This window comes from Pelmatolapia mariae, linkage group LG20, assembly GCF_036321145.2.
Source record: "Pelmatolapia mariae isolate MD_Pm_ZW linkage group LG20, Pm_UMD_F_2, whole genome shotgun sequence".
In the NCBI taxonomy this organism is placed as follows: Eukaryota; Metazoa; Chordata; class Actinopteri; order Cichliformes; family Cichlidae; genus Pelmatolapia; species Pelmatolapia mariae.
Window position 1 is genome coordinate 20,801,071 of NC_086244.1, and position 23,646 is coordinate 20,824,716.

Sequence of the window (23,646 nt, forward strand, 5' to 3'; positions counted from 1 at the left end):
GAGATGCAGCAAAAGACCCTCCTACTCCTCATATGTCGTCATCGGGTCTCAACCAGTCAAATTATAGGCGAGAAAATATATGAGAGAAAACAAGCCCAAACAGCCAGCCAGCCAGCGCGGCCGGTGCGAGCCGGCTCACGCTTCATAAGGGGTTCAGATTTATACATTATTGTCTATTTTTTTTTCTTCATTAACCCGGTGGGTAAGTAAAGGAGATGAGGGGACTCCTGCCGTTTTACCGGGGTTTGTACACCCTGAGTAACCGCCAAGCCAGTCGTAAAGCTGGGATTGTCGGTTCTCGGTGCGGGCTTTGCGGAACTCAGTCTAATATCAAGGTACGGTTCGAGCTGCTGCTGTTGCTGTTGCTTCGGGCTCAGGCAAACAACATGTCGTTGACACTGATAACAAGGCGGTACTTTGTTTGTTGATCTCTCACATTGTTTTTTGTTACAATGTATCGTATCGACGTGGCGTGCGGGGTTGCTCGGAACTTTCTCAGCTGTGGATGCGCTCAGGGATGAAACAACAGGGGCGCTGACATCAGGGGCAGCAGCAGATGTAGCTCGCTGTATTTTTGCCCCCCCCATAAGAAAAACAACCACTGATACACTGTGTTCTTTCTTTGTTTTAATTAGTCCCAGCTCCAGGGGGGAAAAGAATTTGGGGGTTTGGGATATAGTAAGATTGATTGTAATATGCTAACAGGCCTGTGTACTGCTGTGTCACCATAGCAATTCTCACTATAGATTCCCGTCTCCCCTGTTGACGTCAAATAGAAACCAGTTGTTATCATTCTTACACGATGATAATGATGATTGCCTACAAAGAATTTAAGTTATGTAAAATGATAAATGATCAGTGTCATTGGAAATGTCATACTGTGCAGAGTAATAGATTATCCTTTTTAAGACTTCATTCAAACCCATTGGTTATTCAGCGAACCCTTATTCTACTTCATTTGTCTGCTATTAATCACTCATGTTGTTTCCCCACTTAAAAAGTTCTTATTTGTTTGGCTGATCAGTGTGTGTCTGTCCTTCCCTTCTGCAGCCACAGCCAAGGTTTGGGCTGTTGTTCGACATTGATGGCGTGCTTGTCAGAGGGAGGATGCCAATCCCTGCGGCAACAAAAGCAATTGAGAAGTTGGTCGACTCTCAGGGACAGTTTGTGGTGCCAGTCGTTTTTGTCACAAATGCAGGGAATTGCCTCAGACAAACAAAAGCGGACCAGCTCTCTCACATCCTGGGAGTGCCTGTGAGTTTTAAATTCCTATGCAAGTTTTAATGGTGTTAAGGGTGTATCCCCTGCTCTTTGGTGTGTGCATGCAGTGCATTCAAAACTTTTTCAGTTTCCCCTCATTTTTAAAAAAACATAATAATTTGCTAGAAAATTAGAAATTGATGCATAATTTTATTGAAAGATGCACAAACACATGTGTTTGTACAGAGTTTGTACTATTCTAACAAGCTTTATTTTCTTACAAGTCAATATTTGCTATCGCCACCTTTTTGTTTTTCAACATAGCCTGAAGACTGAAATTGTCCATTTGCTAACTTGTAGATATACAACACTAGTTCGTCTCTTGAGTTCGGGCCTTTTTTTTTAATGCTTGAATGAATGATTTATAGGTCAGTGTTAAGTGGCTTAACAAACAACAACAACAATTATTATTTTGGAAATGTTCAGGTAAAAGGACTGGACTGAAAAGGAGTAAAAAAGAAGTCAATGTTCAAAGAAAAACTTTGAAAGACTTTTGGAAAGCCTGGAGCACTATTGCTCAAGACCAAATTTAAAATTTTACAAGAAAATCTGGCTCTTTGGAAGCAAAATGTAAAGAAATGCGTGGTGGCTTGAGACTTGTGCACGGTACTAAAACTTAAGTTGTTACGTTTTATCTCTGATTATTTTTGGATAATTTGGTCTCACCTGACTCTTTTGCTATTAACCTCACTACAACTGTGCTATTTTCAGATCACACAAGACCAAGTTATCATGTCCCATAGTCCCCTGAGGATGTTTAAGAAGTTCCATGACAAGTGTGTCTTGGTGTCAGGACAAGGACCGGTCCTGGAAATTGCTAAAAAGTATCCTAGAAATCTGCTTTGTTTTAATTTACAATATAATTTATATATTTACATTCAAACTTGAATATTATTTCTTTATTTCTCCTTAACATTCTGTCTTTAGTGTGGGCTTTAAGAATGTAATCAGTATTGATATGCTAAGAGAATCGTACCCATTGCTGGACATGGTGGATCACAACAGGAGACCAAAATTGCCGGTGAGATTTTACAATCTGATGCACAAACATGATGTTGGAGATATGTATAATATAATGTCATGTACAGTGTCATAACTTTAATTTCCCTTCTTTAAATTTAGTCCAATCCTGTTGTCAGCCTTCCTAAAATTGAAGGTAAAAACAGTTGGCTTTTCAAATTAAACGTTTATCTTTTGTCATTGACATGGTACACTTACTAACATCTGCTTTGATAGTTTTGAAATTCTTGCAATTTTGATGAACGCTGTTCTAATCTTTGAATTCCACACACAGCTGTGGTTTTGTTCGGCGAGCCAATCCGATGGGAAACCAACCTGCAGCTGATAGTTGACGTTCTGTTGACCAATGGCAACCTCAGTAGTAGTCACCAAACCCAAAACACTCCTCACCTTCCCCTGCTGGCCTGCAACATGGACCTCATGTGGATGGCTGAGGCACATTCTCCTCGGTAAACATTACAAAAATCTGTCTTTTTATATAAAATGTTTTTTTTAAAAATCGTACTTAAGAAACTAAAACAGTCTTTCAAGTAATCAAATCAGTGTACTGACATATCTGTCTTCCACCGTCTCATTTTGTTCCAGGTTTGGCCATGGAACATTTCTTGTGTGCCTAGAGAACATCTACAAGAAGATAACTGGCAAAGATCTGAAGTATGAGGCTCTTATGGGAAAACCCAGTGAGCTGACTTACCATTTTGCAGAGTACCTCATCAGAAGCCAGGCCATGCAGAGGCAGTGGGAACTTCCCATTACTTCCCTATATGCTATAGGGTGAGACACCAGCTTTTAACTCTGTTTTGCCTTTATACTTAACATAAGACCAGGACTCACTTATCATGATGTCTGATATTACTGAAATGTTGCTCAATAATTTGATGAGAAAACTGTTCGCTTTTAAATGCTTATGTGTGTTAGTTTGCATGTCATTCTGTTGTGCGAAAAAAAGAGAAACTATACTCTTTTAAATGCTTATGTGTGTTAGTTAACATGTCATTCTGTTGTGCGAAAAAAAGAGAAACTATACTCTTTTAAATGCTTACGTGTGTTAGTTAACATGTCATTCTGTCATGCTTTAATTTGGGGACTTGCATGTTTCACTTCAGCTTTTTTTTAGCTGATTGTTTGTTCTAATTCATATGACTTGCACTCAGCACCAGGAAAAAACCCCACACACATTTCAACATGTACTGATATATAGGTCAACTTCATGCATGCTGCCTGGGGCACAGAGTAATACCCTTTTCTTCTGCATTTTTAGGGATAACCTCATGACTGACATCTATGGAGCCAATCTGTACAACCGCTACCTGGAGGAGAGAGTTGCAAGAAAAAACCCCAAAGCTGTTGCTAAGATGGTGGCTGCCACTGGGTCCACCACGGCGGTGCCCAGGGAGGAAGAGATTGACAGCCTGTGGGAAAGCGAGCTCGCTCTGCCCTCTGCTACTTCCTGTAAGTCTGTCCTAGTCTGTACAGGGGTGTATAACCCCAACGCAGAGGTGCCGTCTGATGCAAATCACTGCATCAAGGAGACTGTGTTCCACGGGCACCGGGACTTCATATTTGACCCTGGTCTCGTGGAGCCAGGCCATATCGTGCAGGATGTGGCAGAAGCTGTTGATCTCATCTTTGAGCAAGAAAAGTTTGTGCCTCAGTAGTATTTTGAGCCAACAGGCTTCGTGTGGTCATGGAGATCCAAGTAGGGGGAAAGGGAGGGAAAGCGAGCATTAAACTGGTAGTACCACTTCATGTTCAGACCTCTAGAAGCCTAACACTGTGGACTTTGTTTAAAAACCTGACAGGGCATTGACATAATATAGGTCATCTAAAATTTTAACAATAAAGGAGATTTCAGAGGGAAAAAAAGATTAAATAACTGTTGTTTTTTTCTGATAGTCATTACCTTTTTCTTTTTTTTTCCAATAAGGAAATGTGTAAGAACTGCCTTATTTGACCTTATTAAGTATCTTTGTTAGATAAAACTACTGTTCTAGATTGTTACAAACCCTGAAGCCATCCTATATTTATTTACAAGCTAATGACAGTGTTTTTAAGAAGCATATTAACATTTAATCGTTATTCTTACGGTGACCTTTTGTTATTGCATTTTTAGCTATTTGTTTACCCATTTGTCATGGTAAATCTATGCATGAATATAAGAGTAATTCTTGTATCTTTAAAACAACTGTTTGATGTGCAATTTTTTCCTCTGATAGCACTGTCTTTACAGTTTCAGTTTCAACAGCCTTGACCAGTTTTTGCACAGATCAGCCTTTCATCTTTGTGTTACCATATCACCCTTCCATAACATGGTTGTTATAATTTAGAAGGTCATTCTTAGTATAACTGACAGACCACTTGTAAGACAAATTTATACGTGTATACTGTATGTAAATACTGCTCAGAAAACTAGGAGAACAGTTTTTAACTTTGCTTTTTGGTGTAATTTTGAATCTAGCACACAAGGGGGTTGATGATTTCGGTTTTCAATGAGTCATTTAATTTTGCTCTCAAGATGTTACGCAGTGTCTGTTATTATGTGTGTATGTTTCAACTTGAATATTTAAAGCGCCGATATGTGTTTTTCTAGCGTTCGCTTAATTTTTTGAGCAGACCGATAAATGTGTTAGGGTCAGAGTAAGATTAGGGTAACTGTAATGAACAACTTTCGCACAACAAGTCAGAAAATGTTCTGGTGCATTTAAAAATGTCAAATGTTTAAAGATTTCTCTGATTAAAAGCAAACAGCATTATAAGAAAACAAAGCAACAAAATGTGTCTCCCCAAGGAATTCTTGTTTGCTGAATCATGAAAGATTTTGCCCTTGTTTTGTTGGAGAAGCTAAAAGCTGAAATGCATTGGTTTGGACTTGGACCTACATGCGGTGGCCAAAAGAGCAGAGAGTTCAAATGATTTGTAAATTGCACAACTGGGTGATAATGACTAAAGAAGCTGAAAGACTGAAAGGTATAGTATACTCCACTAAAACAAGACTGCAAAGAAAGTTCAATATTGACCAGATGACTTAAAAAAACCGGACTTTTGATGCATCATCTACAAAATAACCAAAATGTTCAGAGTTTAATCCTACAGGATCTAAAGGAAAATTAAGGGTCCATTATAGTTTAAGGTGTGATAACATGAATAAAAGACAGTGAAAAGTCAAGGACAAGACACTTACCAGCAGGGGATTTTTATTTATTAAAAAAAAATGATTAAGGCAAGCAAGCCAATGGCTACTATTACGTGCATTTTATTTAAAAAAGCCAGGATAGGGTACTAGTGATGGGATTTCCGGCTCTTTTTAGAGAACCGGATCTTTCGGCTCGGCTCACTAAAAAGAGCTGGCTCTTTCGGCTCCAAACCGGCTCTTCAGGTTGTTTTGTTGCTTTAATTAATTTATTATTGACAATAATATAAAATTATGCACAAAAGGAATTACTAATGTAAAAAAAAAAGTGGTTCTATTTATATATGTTTATATATAAATATATGTGGTGGCCCCTAGAGACAAAGCACGTACAAACTCCAAAAAGCACGTACAAACTCCAAAACACATTTCTAGCGTTAACTGAACTTCCAAAACAGAGCTACCTAGATCACTTAAATTACACAATTGAAAGCATTTGTGTATTGTTTGTGTATTTATACACAAGCACTCATATATATTCAAATAATTTAAAAAAAAAAATGTTCATTTACCTGTTACCACCACACACCAAATCCGGTTGTTGGTACTTCCTGGCTTGTGTAGCCACTAGGTAACAAAAGCTCAACACTGCGCCTAGCATTCAGGAGCACTTCTGTTGTCTTTTGTACGTGTTTTGGAGTTTGTACGTGCTTCGGAGTTTTTACGTGTTTTGGAGTTTGTACGTGCTTTGTCTCTAGGGGCCACCGTAAATATACTTTTATTTATTCACTCCACATAAAATGTAATAAATAAATCATATAATACAAAAACCAACTATTCACATTTCAACTTTTAACTATTTAAATTTTCAGCTTTTTCCTTTTAAACAAATTTAAAGTGAAACAACACAAAACACTGCAAACCACAACACAATTAAATATAAATATGAAAAAATATGAAAACAAAAAGAAGATGCACATTCTCTGTCATATGGGCCTGCATGAATAAACTTTCTGAATCCTTTATCATCCGCAACTGAAAATAGTTGTGGATGATTACTATACCTTTCTAATGTGACGTTGTTGTCCCTGGCTCTCTTTCTCTCCCTCTCCCTCCTGCTCTGTTCCTGTGCTACTGCAAGTGTAACTACTGCCCCTCCCCCCTCTGCCCAGCGCAAAGCACAAGGCTCGCATGCGGAGTGAAGCGGAAAAAAGTGTGAGAGAGAGGGTGAGAGAAAGAAAAAAAACAAAAACCAAAAACCCACGGAGCCGGCTAGCGTCGTTCACTTCAAAGTTCCGGCTCTAAGAGCCGTTTCGTTCGCGACCGACACATCACTATAGGGTACCCTTTAATCTTTAAGAGTAACTCTAGTGGACCAAGGTCACTCAGGTAGCCTTTATCTTTATATTGTGCTTCTTGTGCAACGCATCCAAAACTTGTGGCAGTAACTCCATGTTGACAAGCGGCCTTTCTAGATCCTCCGTATCACCGAGAGACTCTGAGTCGACACTGACCTCTGATAGTCCAGTGTGCAGTCTCTTCCTGTGTTTGGGCTTCAGTGAACGTAGGGAGTCGGCCTCGAATCCTGAGTGTCTCTCATCTATATCCAGAGTGAAATTGGAATTTCTGGCCAAACTCAAGCTCCACAGAAGCAGAACAATGAGGCAGCATAGCGCTACTCCTATTATGATGTTGTATATCCCGTTAGTGCAGTTTGCAACAGCGCAGTGAGAAAAGTAGTCGTCACTAAGTTCAGTGATGGCTTTGTTAGCCACAGAGCTTGGACTGAAGCAAACTGGTTCCTTCAAAACAATAGCCTTGTTCTTCAGCAACCAGTTCCTCAGGTAGTGAATTTGACAATCACAGTGGAAAGGGTTCTTGGACAGGGAAACCTTGTTCAACCCAGTAAATCTGTCAAACAGGCCTGGAGACACCGAGGTGAGCCGGTTGTTCTGCAAATGGAGCTCTGTGGTGTCGGAGGGCAGATTAGGCACCTCCACAAGGTTTAAAGCGCTGCAGTCAACTACCAGTCCAGCAGGCCCAAGGGTTGAACAGTGGCAAGGCTTAATGATACTGTGTGTTACCAGGACGTGGAAGAACACTAAGCTCAAACTGAAGATCGTCCTATAGGATCAGAAAAAGATTGAAGTACAATAAAACTGCTTAATGTGAAAATGTCTCATGTAAAATGGTTTAGAAGATGCTATTAGAGACCGAAATTTTAATGTGTATGAGTGAAATAATGTGTAAGGTGAATTCAATTGTTCATGGATAGCCTCAAATTTTAGAAAAAAATATTAAGAAGGAATAACCTCCCATTAAATATAGATATACACAATTTACAAACCTTCCAGAGTGCCAGTCATCTTTAAATGTCATCATACTGCCACCGTCCTAGTCCAGTGCAAAATCTGAGCCCGAGAATTTTTCAGAAGTGCTCCCCATGTCGAGGTATCCCCGTTTTGTAACGGATGTGCTGCTAAGCTCACAATAATCACGCGCGTAATACAGAACGGCATCAGTTTGAGGATTCCACCAATGACAAACGGTTATAGCGCCTACGACATGAAGGAAATCCATCTGCTTAAAAGAGATAAGAGTTTATCTACTAAAATAGTGGCGGGGCCATCTGAAACTCTCCCACAGAGTGTTTATTACTAGCGTCCACGGCGATGCTGAGGGCACGAGGGGCATTTTGCAGCAAATTACAGCTCTGAGCATGAAAAGCTTTGTGAGGATTAGAATGCACATAAGAAATTTTTTGGAAACCTAACACTGTTTGAGCTCGAGGCCAAGGAGAAAACGCTTCTTAATGGAAATGTTGAGCTACAAAGCAGAATGGACAGTGAGACTGAATACCATTGATTCAAGAAAAAAAAAAAAGAAAGGGGGGGGGGGGGGGGGTCACATTCACAGATTTACAAAACTGGTTTAAAGCTGAAAGGTAAGTGTAGGCACAACCATTTTCACAGGCTGATCTTTGTGAGAACTGTGTATACTTTTCACCCATAGGTGGTGTCATGGCACAGATTTTCAGATCTCATGTCATTTTTATTCATGCCCTCTAGTGGAAACACTAGTGGAAAGTCTGGAATTGGGAGATATGAGAGGCTAATGATAAGACCCTAATGTGAAATGCCCGGCCCGAAAAAAGGGGGGAAGAAAAAGGTCGCTTTCCTTCTGATTTCCAAAGACAGATTGATTTTTATTAACCATTGAGTCACAACAAACGACACACGTATACCATAAGTCATATATTTGTTTATTTTGCGTTCAACATTGTCACAGTTGAAGTTTTACAATAACTGGGGTCTTACTGACTCACTACTCACTGTACAAACAGAATGCACATATAAATGAGGCCATTCCTCTCTCCTCCTTTTTTTATAATGTGTCTCACGCCAGACTGAACAGCTTGCAGCAGGATGTGTGTCATCTGTCTGTGTGTACGCTGGGTTGTACGTATGAAAAGAGAGCTGGATGTAAATGGCAGGAAACTTCCTAACAGTCTGTTTTTGATTTCTACAGCAAATGTCAGTTCACCACTCCTGGAGGCAGAGACAGTCGATATGTTCATATATCACCCCTCACATCCATCCATGAGGTGATGTATATACATCCTGATCTTAACTTGAGAATAGAGTACTGATCATATACACATTATGTACATCTCCTTTAAGCCCCAGTCTTGGTCCCTTAACAGCGTCATAAAGATAAACCCTCTAAGCCAAGCAGCTCATCTGTTTGCACATCAAAATCCCGTATTTACACGATGAAAGCCCTCAGCTAAGGAAGTGCAATGTTCTTCATGTTTATAATTTACACAATGGCTTTGTTGATGAAATGCATGCTGAGCTTTAGTAACTACCAGGCTAACATGGAACAACAAGAACACATCAACATCTGAAAATTCCAACCTAATCAAAACCAAAGGAGAAGTCAAAATTCATAGGCCAACTTTTTTTTGTCTCCCCCCATTAGCTCACAGTGAATAGGACACATGATGCATCAGATCCATGCAGTGCATTGCCGGGGTACTTTCTCGCAAAGAATGACTGTAGACATTTGAAGAACTACAACACACACCAAAAAATAAACAGATTAAACAGTTTCAAATCATCCCAAGATATCAGAGTTATAGCAAAGATATGATATCAGTGGAGCGACACATTCAGCTGATCATTAATGTCCAGTATGTGATATGTCCGTCTTAATTCACATGAGTACAAACGTGTGAGAATAAGCCTGACTTATGGCGATGGTTTTTCTTCGTGAATGTTAAAATACATTTACAACCTGAATATCGGGACAAACAGTTTACTGTCACTAATTTACACACTAGAATAGACTTTTATTTGTAGAATGTAGAAAGTTATTCTTTACATATACCCAGTTTGTTTCTTCAGTTTGCATTTTTGTATATTGTAACTGCATTTCCTGAAAAAAATGAAAGTGTTCTTTCAAATGTGCTTATCCAGCAAAATATTTCTGTTCAGCCCAAGGAGAAGTATATTCCCTTTTATTAAAATATATACACACATTCTTCTTTCCACTGTGAACTGTGTAAGTATTATATATATATATATATATATATATTTATTTTTTTTCCTTATTTTGAATGAAAAAACAAAAAATTTTTCTTTTTTTCACCTGAATCTTGTCCTGGAGAACAAGATAAGAGACCTCCACTTTCAGTACAAGTCTGCATTTTCTGAACATGATTGCACTTAAACTTGCTATGGTAACACTGACTTGTTATACAATGTGCAGAGGATAGCCTCACATCAACAACATTACATGCAAAATTATCACTTACTTGACATTCCACTGAACTCCAAGTCTGTACCTCTAATGAGACCGCGAGGACAGCCAGACATTAATTTACTGAGAAAAGACTCTTGACAGGGGTCAAAAAACCGAAATAAATAAATAATGACGCGACACGAAAAATGCACAGATAGGAGGGGACACCTTGCTTGTTCTTAATGTACAAAATCAGTACAAAGATATTGCACATATAATAGAAAAAAAGATGAAAAAATACTTCACTATGTAAGAACTGATTTTATTCACTCACCGAATCCTGGTGAATAAAAAAATATTCTAAACAAGGCAAAAAGAAGAGCTAAGAAATGTTTCGTATTTTGAGAGTCAAGGAGGCAGATGTTGCACATGTTAAAGGCAACAGACTTAACATGTCCAGCACTTTGCTTTTGTAACAGAAACAGAGCCACGTAGCATTGGAAATGCCTTTTTCGCTGTTATTCTTCACTACATTACGTCTTATGCAGCCACAATATTAGAAGGAAGCAGAGCTAACGAGCGACCTACTTTATCGGCTCCTAAAGTTGACAAGTGAAGTCTGCTTTGAGGCTTCAGCTGTGACTGCACAGCATTTTGAGGCCCATATGCAACAGCTGCCATCCAGAGACTCTTTCTAATCCATTTGGAAAGGCAAAAATTCCAGAATAGATTAACGGCCGGACTAAATGGGAGTTCACTCCTTTCAGATCTACATCCTGTTACCATAGAGTCAGTATAATACTGATAAAGTTCATTTTTGCTGATAATAATTGCAAGTATAATCTTACAAATTACTTTACACACAATATACTGTACATGAAGTCTTGACTAAATAGATTATGCATTAATAATTGGCACATTTATTTATGAGAGCTAGGAGACAACACATACAGCTGTCATCTACAGTAAATACAGCACTAGAACTACTATGACTGACTCAGTCAAGTTCTTCACCTGTCCTTTGATTTAATTTAGTGTGAAATGATTACATCTAGGTTTTTCACTACATATGAGCTCTACAGGAGGCAACAACAAATAGCATTCAGATGATGTTGGGATCCGCAAAACCAAAGATTTGAAAAACTGACTTCCTAAAGGCTGAGCACGACAAATGATGTCATTGCGACAGAGAAAACAGTCAGCTGAGTTTTCGTCTCAGGCCATCTTTTCCCCGTGGTTACGTGAAGGTAAGACAGGTTATTGAGGGAATGGAGCAGCAGGGAGAAGCTTGGTGAGAAAGCCTATTTTCTCCTCAGCTGTCACGGCCGGGTGGTGTTTGTGGAAAACAAAGAGCATCTTCCTGTGCAGAACCCCACCCATACCCAGCACACCCAAAACCCCGATGGGACCAAAGTCCCTGATCAGGCAAACTAGTAAAGGCCCTTAGTGGAAGATTTGAGTCCAATATCCATCCTGCATATATTTATTGGACCTGGAAGTGAAAAAAGGTGGCTGCATGTGATTGGTTTCCATCACAGCAGCAGAAACACAGTGGACAGGCCATAGAGTTACGCTGTCAGTCCCTTTGGTGTAAGCAAATGTCCCTTCTTCAATAAGTTCCCTCCTTGCTTCTCCTCTCTGAGTTAGGAGCATCACACTACGGTGCTGATGCCACTGTGTTTGGGTTTGGGTCCGCCAGGCGCCGAACCCACTTGCTGACTGTGGTGGTGAGAGTGCTGCGAGTGCGAGGTGTGGTGGGAATGCTGGCTGTAATGGCCGTGCTGCGAATGGCCGTGTTGGTGTGCGTGTGAGGAGTAGGCTGGGTGCTGGTGGTACTGCGTGTGAGGTGGGGGGTGGTAGTGGTGGTGGTGGTGGTAAGGCGGGGGATTCTGCGGGCAGTACTGGGGATGGTGGCCGTGGTGTTGGGTCTGCACTGCGTGCACCACCTGCGCCGTGTGATGCAGGTTGGTCGGGTGGGGTTTGTGCGATATGAGAGTGGGGTGACCAGGTTGGGGGAAAGGAGGGTGGCTCTGAGACGGCGGTTTCCCTCGCTTGCTGCCAAAGAGCGACCCGAGGATGGAAGTCGATGCTGAGTTAGGGATGGATGGATGGCCGCGGGGCACGCTCTCACGAGGTGTGTTGGCTCTCCTTCGTGTGTGTGGACTGCTAATGATGGACCCCTGCAGGAGGGAAAAAAACAAGGTAACAGCGCGTCTGTGAGACACTGCGCTACTGCAGAACACCTACACTAAATTATAGCTACAAGGCACCAGCAGGATGAATTCACAGTTTTCTTTTTTTCAGATAAACAAGTAGCAAAATGTTATAGGACATGCAAATGAGAAACCAAAAATGTTTTCATGAGAGGCAGCACCAACACTAGGAAAATTTTAGCTTGGGAAAAAGACCTCACGATGAAGGGAGCTTAAATCCAAAAAAAAAGTTTTGCTGTAAGGGAACTAACTGCCTTGACATACAGTAAATCTGCAACAAGAGAAATTAAATAAATACTGTTAGAAATATAGATCATTACATTAAGGAAGTTAAGAAAAAAAATCTTCTTCACTGTAGTCAATGTGCCAACCCCTCTAAGAGTCACACATGCAACGTGTTATAATCAAATGAGGCATAGTTTCCACATGCAGAGGGTGGGGCAGGCAAACTCGTCATCCACACAGTAGCATTCATCTAGAAGACAGAAGGCAGGAGGAGCTAGGCGCTCATGTGCAGACTTCTCAACACGCCTGGACACTTTTCCCCATGTTTTGGGTCCAACACTACTCGATATCCAGGTGTGACTCTCCTAAAAAAGGCTTTTCCTTTGGCACATGCTTCATCTAAGACTGGAGAACGACCACAAGATGCCTTTGAAAGCAGAATGAAATTTACAGGGTCCAAGACTACAACTGGACACATGAACTAATGGACACATGAAATGAGTGAAATATGAATGAATGAAATCCACATCTTTCTAAGTCCATGTGAAACCCATTGCTAGACCCCTGGCTAGGAAGGCTACATTCCTCCCTGAAACTTACATCATTTAAGAGAGGTTGTGGATAAGAGAAAAACAGAAAGACCCAGACAGGGAGAGAGGCTGGAGAGGGTGTACAGTTTCCTAGTGTCTTTCAGAGCTACGACCCTGCCAAAGAGAAGAACCAAATGAAAACCGCTTGGATGTGATTGAATGAAAGACAGAGACAGGCGACAAGGGGAGGGTTCAGAGGAGGCATTAGTAGAGTCATGCTTGTTTGAAGGTAAAGTGTATATTGGTCATATAACATGACCAAATCAGGGAAATTCTCTGGCTTCCAAAAAAGGGGCAGGATCAGAGGCAGGCAACCCACGCATGCACACTAACTGAGGCAAGCAGGTTATAAGGCATCCCAGGAAGAAAAATAAATGATCCAAACAAATGGACTGAGTCTATGAAGCAAAGAAGGTGTAAGACCAAAAATAAAGTGGAGTGTTTCACAGTGCACATCATCACATAGAGAATAGCTTGGATACCAGCTGCTTCCAACTTACTTCCACATTGCTGTCTAGTGATCCTGCACTGCTGCGACGCCCACGCTTGCCTGCCCGAGACATGCAATACCAGAGATTAGAGATCGACAGCACTTCTGGATCGACTACACACGTTTAGGCCGCCCACCAGTCCCATAGGGGGCAGTGCAGTGGATTGTGACTGTGAGTAAGATCCAAATATGGGCAGGTAGGGGGGAGGGCATTCAGGTCTGAGAAGGTGGTGGTTGACAGGTGGTACTGTGGATTTCTTTATGGGGAAGGCACATCTTCACTCAGGTTCAAATTTGAGCTATTTTGTTCTTAAATCGCACTACGGAGGCTGAGTCAAGCAATACCTAAAGATGTTTGAATGTATTATCATAAATCTCAATAAATACAGACTCCATGACCATCGAGTCTTGACAGACCAAGGAAAAATGTCCACAGTCAAGTTTTACCAAAACACAGCCGCTATTTCTAAAAACCTCAAACAGGACTGTTGCTTCACCAGAATTTTCCCAGATTTTTTTTTTTTTATTGGTTTTTATTTTTCCTCCGTGAAATTCGACAACTTATTTTTAATGTTGTCGCAAGATGTAGATTTTCATCCAGGTCAGTGTCGGCAAGAAAGCCAGTATCGGTGACAGTCACAGAGGAGACATCAAAAGCAATACAGTGGTTGCTGCACATGGAATGTACAGGCATATAAAGGTCTGAAGGTGGACAGAGCACTTCTGCCATTGTTAGGCACACTCAGCCAATGATATATGACCAATAATTACACATAAACAGGAGAATACCTGATGTGTATGGGCAGAACACAGTAAATACACATGAAATGTCACATGGCAGGAAAGGAAAAAACTAAACGAAATAAAAAACACTTAACCAAAGTGACCCCACTAACATGCCACGTCCTGCACTGAAAAAACAAAGGAGACAGGAGGGCAGATGGACTTCTTCTACAGACTCCTTCACTGTCTGATCTATCATTTCCCATTCAGGTAGTGATCATAAGAACAAAGCATATCGTATTACCAACAAGTGAGGCAGACCCCCGACTGGATTTCATTTTCTTATCAAGTTAATCACCTGATAACTTCACATAGCTGTTATCTGTAATGAATGAAATGTATTCTTGCTTCAGAGACACAGCAGCTGTGTTAAACACTGATATTCATGGGTATGAAGTGATTCTTAACACCAAGACAGAAACTAAGTCTTCATCTCGTTGCTGCTTAAGAATGGTGTTGTTTATAAACATACAGATGAGGAAATGAGACATGATTGCTGATTAAAACGGAACAGATTGTAAGGAATGTCTTTGGATTAAACAAATGCAAAAGTGCTAAATAACAGGAAAGAAAGTGATGATGAAAACACAAATGGGAAAAAAAACTGCTCATAATAAATCATCCAAATGAACAGGGGTGACACCTGCCTGTCGGTTTCATCAATCAGTGAAAAGAAAAATCTGCATTGCTAAATCTCTTCTTAAACAGGTCCGTTTTCAGTCTTTGAGCTGTGGAAAGTTGAGGTCTCTCTAAAACAAAGTATGCTGAGTACAAAAGAGGCTCAACACTGACAGGAAACACCGTCCAGACCAAACCATCCAGTCATGGGGGAGGGGGGAGGGAGGGGGTGTTAGATTATGGATTTAAAGGGAAGAAGAAGGTATGGTGCTGTGAAACAACATTTTGCTATTTTTATCCCCTTGATATCATCATAAAGATGTGGATGACAGAAGGAGTGTACTTCTCCCAGCTAGTAAAAGCAAAGATGTTTTGGCTATACCTGCTTCGGAGAGATCTCTAAGGGAGCTGCTGAGGGCGCTCCTCTTCAGGCCCTCACCCATGGCGTAGCTATCATCCAGACTGGCCCGGTTCATGTTCCCATTGCCTGCTTCCTTCTTCAGGCCAGAGCTCTGCGACATGCTGGGCCTCACTACCCCCTTCTGCTTCTCCAGCTCAGCTGTAATATTTAAAAAAAAAAAAAAAAGCCAAGGAAAGACTGAGGTAAGTGGCAGCGGTTTTACATCTCACTTTGGCCATGGAATGCATTTTTTTTCTGTTACATATTAAGCCACCCTTTGCTGTCTGAAATTTATGAGGTGTGCAGTATTGATATGCTTAATTTTCAACATCCTGCTCTTGTATGTAAAAATGGAAACCGCTTTAATGTCCACAATAATCTACCGCCCCTTCTGGTAACCATCCTGTGAACTTTGTAAACATTCTCTCTTGAAATCTGCTGCATTTGAGTAATGAGACCCATGCTCTGTTTCTACTTTACACAGCCTGAAGCAGACAGAGTAACGAGGGTGGGTGGGTTGGGAGGGGAAACGGTCAGCTCACACTCTATTCTGTATTTCTCCATTTCCTGGACCTCAGCAATGGACTCTCGTAGGTCATCTGTAAACTTCTTGCGGTCCTGGGGGTTGGGTGCATTAAAGTTGATAAGCACTTTGATGTCTGCACCTGGTATCGCTGATGTAAGTCTGATTCCATTTGGATAATCTGGGGCAATGGGAAACAGAGAGAGAGAAAGAGAGAGAATCATTTACAAAAGGTTCATTGATCAAAACCGAGGCGAAACCCATCGGGTGAATTCTGTCTGAAGTTTTGGAGAGTATAAACAACGTCGCAGCCCATTTGGTTCGACTTCCCATTCCAGCTGCCAGTGTTAATGTGCAACGTCAAAATGTGTGATGTAAACACTGTCAGCTAGCATGCTGCACGGAATATAATAAATGGAAACTCTCAGTGCAACTTACACTGATTTTCAAACAGCATGACTTGCATCCCATATAGAGAGAAGGACTGTCTGAAGCTGTACGTCACTGAATTCTTCTTTTTCTGGAAAATCTTGGTTACCTGAAATTATACAAAAATAACCCTGTAAGGATGGTTTGGACAGGGGAGGGGAGGCAGAAGGGAGAGGACAGGGCGATATTTACCACTAGGAGGTCGTTGAACAGGAAGATCTCCCGCTGATGCAGGCCTAGCTTCTGGAGCTTGTTTGGATCTGGCACTTCAAACAGACGGCAGTAACACACCAGTCTACGGTGTGGCAGCGATAACACCTACAACGCAGAGGAAAACAGCACAACACTTTAGAGGTAATTATGGCCTCAGTCCATTGCGTAACAAGGAACAGAAGTTATACTCCATCTGCAAATTTGAAAAAGGTATGGCCAAGAGATGACTAATTTATTCCTCCCTTGGGCGCTTTTTATTATGCCAACTTATGCCTCCTCACTTCCTATTTCCTCCAGTGACCTAGAAATTGTTAACCTCTGCCATTAGGGAAGATCTTCAAACTCCTTAATCGCTCCAATTTACAAGGAGAGAGGAAGCTTCTGAAGGAGCCAAGAGCAAGGAATCACAGATGTATCCTTTCCAAAAACCTTTTTTTTTTTGGTTTTACAATAAAAAAGACGAACACTTATTATTGAGCAGATAATTATGCTCTTAAGTAAACATGGCACATATAAGAGATCCTTAACCCTTTCATGCATAGTGGTCACTACAGTGGACAGCTATTCAAAGGCTGTTTTCTTGTATTTGTGTCAGTGTTGATGGCATACTTGCACATAAACCACTACACTGGACACTGATATGTCACTCCATACACATCAGTTGTCCACCTAAGTGGACATGTAAAAACCTCTTTGAAAAGTACATGTTTAAAAAATGGAGTTCAAACATATTTTTTTCATGCCTAAAGATGAATAAAAATGCTTAAGAAAAAAAATCCTGATTGAGGTTGTCATAATTCATGCATGAAAGGGTTAAATAAAGGAATATTAAATCCATATTAAATTTAAAAAACTGATTTTTTTAGTACTAGTATACGACTATGTTAAGCCATTGCCTCTGTGACCGTGAATAGCTTATAAATATACACCTGTACACTCTTTTTAAAGTTTTAATGTTTGTATTGAGGCAATTTTGTGATTTAGGGGCTTTATAAATAAACCTGTATTAAATTGAACTGAACTGCCTTTCATGAATAATGTGACTCTTATTCTCCTAATATTAATTTTTTGAATGTTTCATAAGGCATAAAGGAAATTTATGGTAGTATTCTGGAAAATATTGTGAACCAATCTTGTTTTTGCACTATAGAAATAAAATGTTTTAATTTGTTATAAATGTCATTATTTTGGGAAAAAGAGGCATATGTGAGAATTGTATATCGAAGACTTTTTGTCTGTTTTGTTTTAAATGTCTTGGTATTTCTTTGTGAAGTACTTTGTGATCTTTGTCTTAAAAGGTGATATATAAATAACATTTTACTTTACTTACTTTAATTACATGTTTAAGAAATTTAAGATTCAAGAATTTCACATTTCTTCCTGTAAAATTATTCTTACATGAAAGCTTCTTTGGACTTTTGCACCAGTTTGACAGGTGACACACCTGTGGAGCATGTTTTAAGCAACCATGCTCAAGTCTTCTCCAACCCTCCCCCACACATTCTTGTTGGCAGTAGCAAGGATGCAAATGAAGTCATGCTAGCATAACAAAACCACCTGATGTTTTGGATTCTCCACCCTTTTCATGACACAGGGAAAACTGACCGACACTGAATACTGCTGCTGGATTTTCTTTTTGAATTCAAAGTCTAGTGATTTATTTTCCTGTAGCAAGTTCCACAAAATGCCAAGAAAGAATAATGAGCCATCAATGCAACAATCGTACAAATGCACACTGTGTAGACTGATCCAATAGGTGTTCTCTTTGAGAATATTCAATAACTTGACAGTAACAGGTGACAGGCTACCTTCTGGGGTTTTTGTTGTTGTTGTTTTAAATACCTAGGTTGCTGTGCGCAATGATGAAAACTGTAAAAGAGTTCATTCAAAGTTTAGGTAGCCTTACATATATAAAAAGCCAGTATACGTGGCACTCAAATGAATGCACTACTAGTGCTAAGTCAGCTTAGCATAGCTCATTCCTTAAGGATTGATGTGACAAGCACACAGCAGTGATATACACCCTGCTGAGCACAGAATTTCTAAACGCTGCAGCTTAGCGCCACCCAAAAATTTATGCCTTTTGATTCTGCCACCAGCCTAAAATACTGTCCATCTCTCACCAACCAGTGTAATGTCTCTGGGAAACATTGTTGCCACTCTTGGAAAGCTGACTTAAAAAGTAACTGCATGATGTTGAGGAATCACTAAAGAGACAGAGACGCAAAGTGAAACAAAGAATAATAAATGATCAACTGATTTACAGATAATCTACTTACACATCCCAGGCCATGGTGGAGGGATCCAATCTAAAAAGAGAGGACAGAGAAGATGTTAGGTGCAGTTAATATGTTGGGATTATTTGCACTAATGCTTCTTATAACTTAATATATATATATATATATATATATATCATTCCCTTCTTAAGAAGGATTTGCCCTTGTTAACAGTTTTCCCATTATAATGCCTATGAAAATGCATGCACCTTATTGGTTTGGTGCAAAAGTCGTCGATTTTTCTTTGTCTTCAGATTTGTAAGAATCAATAACGATACTGGAATGAATACAGATCCTGTGCCAGCACTAGTGGACCTGATTATTATAGAGAGGATTTCCAGCATGGCTTTTATGTTAAACTGTTTTACTACGTGTCCTCCTTAATTATGCAGCTAAATGGTGACAAGGAATCATTTTTCAATACATTCAATTATTACTGGCAGAGCAGAACAGACTCCATTTATCTGAAAACCGACTAAAACAAAGTCATCCATGCCAGACAAGCCTCTCCCTGAGGGTAAGTTAATCACACCTTTAACCTTCACACATGGCAGAAACAGTATTGCCTGCAGAATACTGCAGAAAGGCTGTCTCCAGCTGCCTACAAGGGAATGGAGTAATGGGAGAACAAAATCTGATAATAACTTTGATCCAGTATGTATGGAAAGAGATAAACAGACTAATAACTATTGACTCAACGGATTAAAGCAATGCAACTTATGCCAGTCAGTTAAACAAAATTGATTTTGCTCTGCTCAAGGATAGCAATTACTTTCCCCACTAAATCTACTTTGGTACTATATTGTGCTAAAATGGCAGGATGTGCCTATTTTTCATCAGACTGCAGCAGTGTGCGACATTTCACAAAGGCCTTGTGTGTGTTGAAATCACCAGTGTGTGTCTGAAGACTTTTCTACATCTTAGCGTTCCTTCTCTGAAATAAGCTACGTAGGAGAGGGAAAAAGATATGCCCTGGTCTGTGATGTCTTGCCTTGTAATAAAAATGAAAAATAAGAAATCCAACTAACAATTTTGTGACCTTGACAGAAAGATTAAAAAAAACACATAACTTACTGGTTTCTTTCCCACAATGAGCTTCTCAACCTTCTGCACCTGGGAGACGTGGTCTTCGTTGGTTTTGAGCTCTCGTTTACGAATCCTCTCGTATATGCCGACCAGAGTCTCCCGGGGTATGTCCTCTCCATCATCCACACCTGAAAGTCAACATACACATACACCTCAAGGATTAGAACAACAGTAAAAGGATTTTTTTTCTTTTTTCTTTTTAAAGGTCAGGATAGTGAGAGAAGATATTAATAAAGCAAAGAGGATTCAAATTGTAAGGGTTGGTCACCTACTCTGCCCCTCTGTGGTGAAAGGTTTAATTTATTTTTGAAGCTGAATTTTACATATTGCCCCATTAAGGTCTATATATAATGCCTTCACATGTATTTCATAATAACAGTTTTTTGTTACCTCTTAAGTTCTTGATAAAGTCCTCCAGCTTCATCTTCCTCTCTGGCTTGACGTTGGGGCTGTACATGTCGGTGTTGAGGAGGATGATTGCAAAGGCTAGGATGAAGATGGTGTCAGGGTTCCTAAACTGCCGCACTACTGTTGGGTTACAGATGCAGTAGCGCTGGCTAAAAATAGAAAACGGGAGCATTAAGTAATGTTAAGGAACAGCAAAACTCAGACTCTAAACTCTAAACAAGCGAGTCAGAGCACGTAGTGAGGAAATGTTTTCAACACTGCCTGAAGAAAACAGAAGTAAATGGGTTCTCTTTATGAACCAATAATTATGCAGATGACACAGCTGTGAGGAAGACCGATGATGTTTATTAAAATGCTTTCAGTATTATGAACACTAATGCTAATGTTTTACTGCACTTGACTATATGAAATACACAGGGGTCATTAAGAATCAGCTCGGTTTAATGATCATAGTAAATAAATCCATTTTCAGTAGGAGGATTGGGTCACTAAACGTTCTCAAAAATAAAAAAAAAAGTTGGATATTGCAGTTTTTTTTACATATACGGCATAAAACCCCAACCTGAAAGCCTCAATGAGCCGCTCCACCTTCTGCGCTTCACCCTGGACGCGGATGTGGTTCTGAAATTTCCTGAGGGCTTCGTCGAGCTCCATGCCCTGGAAGTCCATTTCGTCTACCACACAGCTGGTACGTGAGGAGAGGGATGAAGAGAAAAAAGGCAAATACATCAAAACACAGACTGCCACAGTTTTTGTGCTCATCCCTCATTCACTGGTAGCTCAACAGGGATGGTTTGGCCCAGATTCTATCATGGAGGATATGTCAGTGAATTCTTGTCATATTGGTGCCATAAGTCACTCTCATAGACTGTGGGATCTTCGTCGAGTAAATCCTCTGAGCAATTGCTTAACTGTTTTTATATGTACCACACTCCTTTTTAAAATAACAAAACTAAGTATGCTTTGTATTATGTTGCTGTCAGTAATAACAATATTTTTTATTATCTTTTTGATCATTCCTGTGGCGATACTTACTCCAAGACATCTCTGTTGAACTGCTTCTGTCGATTGCCAAGAAATTCTCCAATCATCTGCCTGCTTAGCCCCTTTCTCTGCAGCAGGAAGTGGGCCACTCCGACTGGCGTGTCAGGGATGAATCCTCTCTCAGTAAGATACTGAATGCCCTTTTCTGGCTTCCTGAAAAATTCAACATGTCCCCGCATGGTTTGTTTTTAATTCCTGGACAGATGCTGGTACATTTTTAAACTGGGAAGAAGAATATCCTGCTGCTTAATCTTGAGTTCTTAGAAAATCCATCTATATTACTGTTATTACCCAAATTTTTGACACAGGCCTGAAAACAAAACACACACACTTCAAACCTCTCATCTTATGGTCATGTAATTATGTCAGATGAAATCTAAGCAATACAGATGAGTGAAAGTCTTTCATTAAGAAAGAAATATATCTCTGGAAATATTAAAGCAGTGATGGTGCAATTTAGTTTTATCAGTCTTACTAAGCAAACAATAGAACTGCTGTTTGTCAAACACAAATAGAGGTATTACAGTTTGTACTTTTCAATATGAGTTTCATCATGTTGAGTGGGTTTATTATTTTTTTCTATTCCATTTTTCTTTAAAAAATTTTTTTTTTAAATTCCTAATAAAATTCATTTTTAAATGATTTTTTTAACTTAAAAAAAACCTATAAAGGATCAAAATTTATGAAGTTCAGAAGAAACATCTGTGATGGCAGCAATATGCGTTTGTGGCCTTCACTACAAACGCAGGTCAAGCACGTGCTCCAGCAGAACAGAGTACCTACTTGTTAAAGAGATTCAGGCCGATGCGGTAGTGTCGCTTCCGAATAACATCATTGCTGAATATGGGCGAATCCCAGCTGTTGCGAGTCTCTTTGTGGTAGGTCTGCTTACTTAGGGTCTGCTCTCGCAGGCTGTCTCTTGATGAGGACTCAGAGCTGCAGTTAATGGTGTCATTTGAGTTTGATGTGCTATTGATGCTGTCATTGTCCCCATCGGAGAAATCGGACTCTGACTTGCTCTGTCTGTTACCTGAGCCGTTGATAGCCAAGTGGCTTTCTAACTGTCTGTGGCGGTGGCGAAGAGGCGCGTCGTCATCACGGGAGGGAGCTCGTGGTGGGGGCCCATGGGAAATGTGTTTGGGGCTTGCTTGGGACGATGTTACAATGTGGCCGTGAGGTTCATACACAGGTGGCCGTTTGACAGTGCTCCGCTCTGACCGGTCGCTGAGCTCTGCGGAGCTATCGCTAGGAGGTTCTATGGTCAACAGAGGAAGATGGTCCATTCTAAGACGCTGCTCTTGGCACTCTAGAGAAGGAGTGCTGCGGCAGCTTGTGTCTGTGTCACGACCCTCATCTTTGGGGTCAATAGGCCAGTATTCTTGGGAGGAGTTAACTGACCGCAACCGTAAGTCTGATTCTGTGCTGGAGGGCTGGTCCCCTGACCTGGACAAGGCAATAGAAGGGGACATGTCCTCCTCATCGATGAACAGAGTAACATCGCTATAAGACGCCATCGTTTCATCGCGCATCCGTCCAGCTGCCCTATGGTGGGACTTCACCTGATACTGCACATCCCCCTGTCTCTCGGAGCAGCCGATAGCCTCTGGGTCAGGACCCTCATCCCCCTGAAGGCTGCGACAGTTCAGAGCATCATCTATCGACTCAGCCAGAGACTTGACTTGTCTTGAAAAGGCATCCTCCAGCTCTGTGATGGCATCTGTAAGGTCACCCTGCGGTGGAGGGTGTGCCATGTTGGCCTGCTGGTGAACCTCTATATCTCCGCATTCTGACTGCACCATGGACAGTGGGGTGCCGTCCTCCGTCATGGACACCTGCCTCCCCTCAAAGTATGAGCTGTGGACTTTTTCGGGGCCCTCAAATGAGAGCTGCATCCTCATGTTAGAAAGTACAATGCGTCTGGACATACGGTTCTCTGACATAGAACTCCTGAGACGTTCAAAGTTCTTGTTCATCTGATACTGGCGGAACGCCGTCTGAATGGTTCGAGCTGCATGTCGAGTTATGAATCGTCCACCATATTTACGCTCTAGCATCTCCACCTAACAAAAACACAAGTAAATTAACTGTAAGACCAATGGGATACTTAATTGGTTTTCTTAGCTGCAGATGGTCTATAAAGTCATCATCGTGGATGTCCTGTTAGAAGCTAACAAAGTGTTCTTTACACAGCTAGC

The 23,646-nt window shown here is 40.6% G+C and overlaps 3 protein-coding genes across 6 annotated transcripts in view; 1 reads left to right on the forward strand and 2 right to left on the reverse strand.

Moving 5' to 3' along the window:
* Window positions 1-63: 63 nt before the first annotated feature.
* Window positions 64-5,035, forward strand: LOC134617972 (haloacid dehalogenase-like hydrolase domain-containing 5). Its single transcript, XM_063463081.1, has 8 exons — window positions 64-335; window positions 1,051-1,254; window positions 1,972-2,084; window positions 2,188-2,281; window positions 2,383-2,416; window positions 2,555-2,729; window positions 2,866-3,054; window positions 3,542-5,035. The coding sequence occupies exons 1-8, from the start codon at window positions 216-218 to the stop codon at window positions 3,936-3,938; spliced, it is 1,326 nt and encodes a 441-aa protein (XP_063319151.1). The 5' UTR covers window positions 64-215; the 3' UTR covers window positions 3,939-5,035.
* A 422-nt stretch (window positions 5,036-5,457) lies between these two features.
* On the reverse strand, window positions 5,458-7,937 carry gp9 (glycoprotein IX platelet). Its single transcript, XM_063463082.1, has 2 exons — window positions 7,758-7,937; window positions 5,458-7,534 (listed from the first exon to the last, which is right to left on the reverse strand). Exons 1-2 carry the CDS (start codon window positions 7,790-7,792, stop codon window positions 6,796-6,798), a joined length of 774 nt encoding a protein of 257 aa, XP_063319152.1. The 5' UTR covers window positions 7,793-7,937; the 3' UTR covers window positions 5,458-6,795.
* Window positions 7,938-8,422: 485 nt separating this feature from the next.
* The window catches only part of LOC134618083 (IQ motif and SEC7 domain-containing protein 1-like), a 96,971-nt gene continuing 81,747 nt past the window's right edge, over window positions 8,423-23,646 (reverse strand). For 2 of the 4 annotated variants that reach the window (XM_063463325.1, XM_063463326.1), the window contains exons 3-14: window positions 22,235-23,511; window positions 21,443-21,604; window positions 20,970-21,092; window positions 20,390-20,556; window positions 19,988-20,127; window positions 18,917-18,946; window positions 16,617-16,742; window positions 16,434-16,533; window positions 16,015-16,176; window positions 15,455-15,631; window positions 13,682-13,731; window positions 8,424-12,333 (exon numbers count right to left, since the gene is read on the reverse strand). In XM_063463325.1, the coding sequence (XP_063319395.1) occupies window positions 11,806-12,333; window positions 13,682-13,731; window positions 15,455-15,631; window positions 16,015-16,176; window positions 16,434-16,533; window positions 16,617-16,742; window positions 18,917-18,946; window positions 19,988-20,127; window positions 20,390-20,556; window positions 20,970-21,092; window positions 21,443-21,604; window positions 22,235-23,511 (3,042 nt within the window). In that variant the 3' untranslated portion in view covers window positions 8,424-11,805. Of the gene's footprint in view, window positions 12,334-13,681; window positions 13,732-15,454; window positions 15,632-16,014; window positions 16,177-16,433; window positions 16,534-16,616; window positions 16,743-18,916; window positions 18,947-19,987; window positions 20,128-20,389; window positions 20,557-20,969; window positions 21,093-21,442; window positions 21,605-22,234; window positions 23,512-23,646 lie in introns of all 4 variants that reach the window. The other 2 variants (XM_063463324.1, XM_063463327.1) reach the window with 2 other exon arrangements.

What these genes read in the sequence shown, in the direction of transcription:
- LOC134617972 (XM_063463081.1), top strand. Translation starts at nt 216, where the DNA reads ATGAGGGGACTCCTGCCGTTTTACCGGGGTTTGTACACCCTGAGTAAC. An exon ending in GTCCTGGAAATTGCTAAAAA is followed by an intron (nt 2,085 to 2,187) that starts GTATCCTAGAAA and finishes TTCTGTCTTTAG; the next exon opens with TGTGGGCTTTAAGAATGTAA. An exon ending in CAGCCTTCCTAAAATTGAAG is followed by an intron (nt 2,417 to 2,554) that starts GTAAAAACAGTT and finishes TTCCACACACAG; the next exon opens with CTGTGGTTTTGTTCGGCGAG.
- gp9 (XM_063463082.1), bottom strand. Translation starts at nt 7,792, where the DNA reads ATGATGACATTTAAAGATGACTGGCACTCTGGAAG. An exon ending in GATGACTGGCACTCTGGAAG is followed by an intron (nt 7,535 to 7,757) that starts GTTTGTAAATTG and finishes CTGATCCTATAG; the next exon opens with GACGATCTTCAGTTTGAGCT.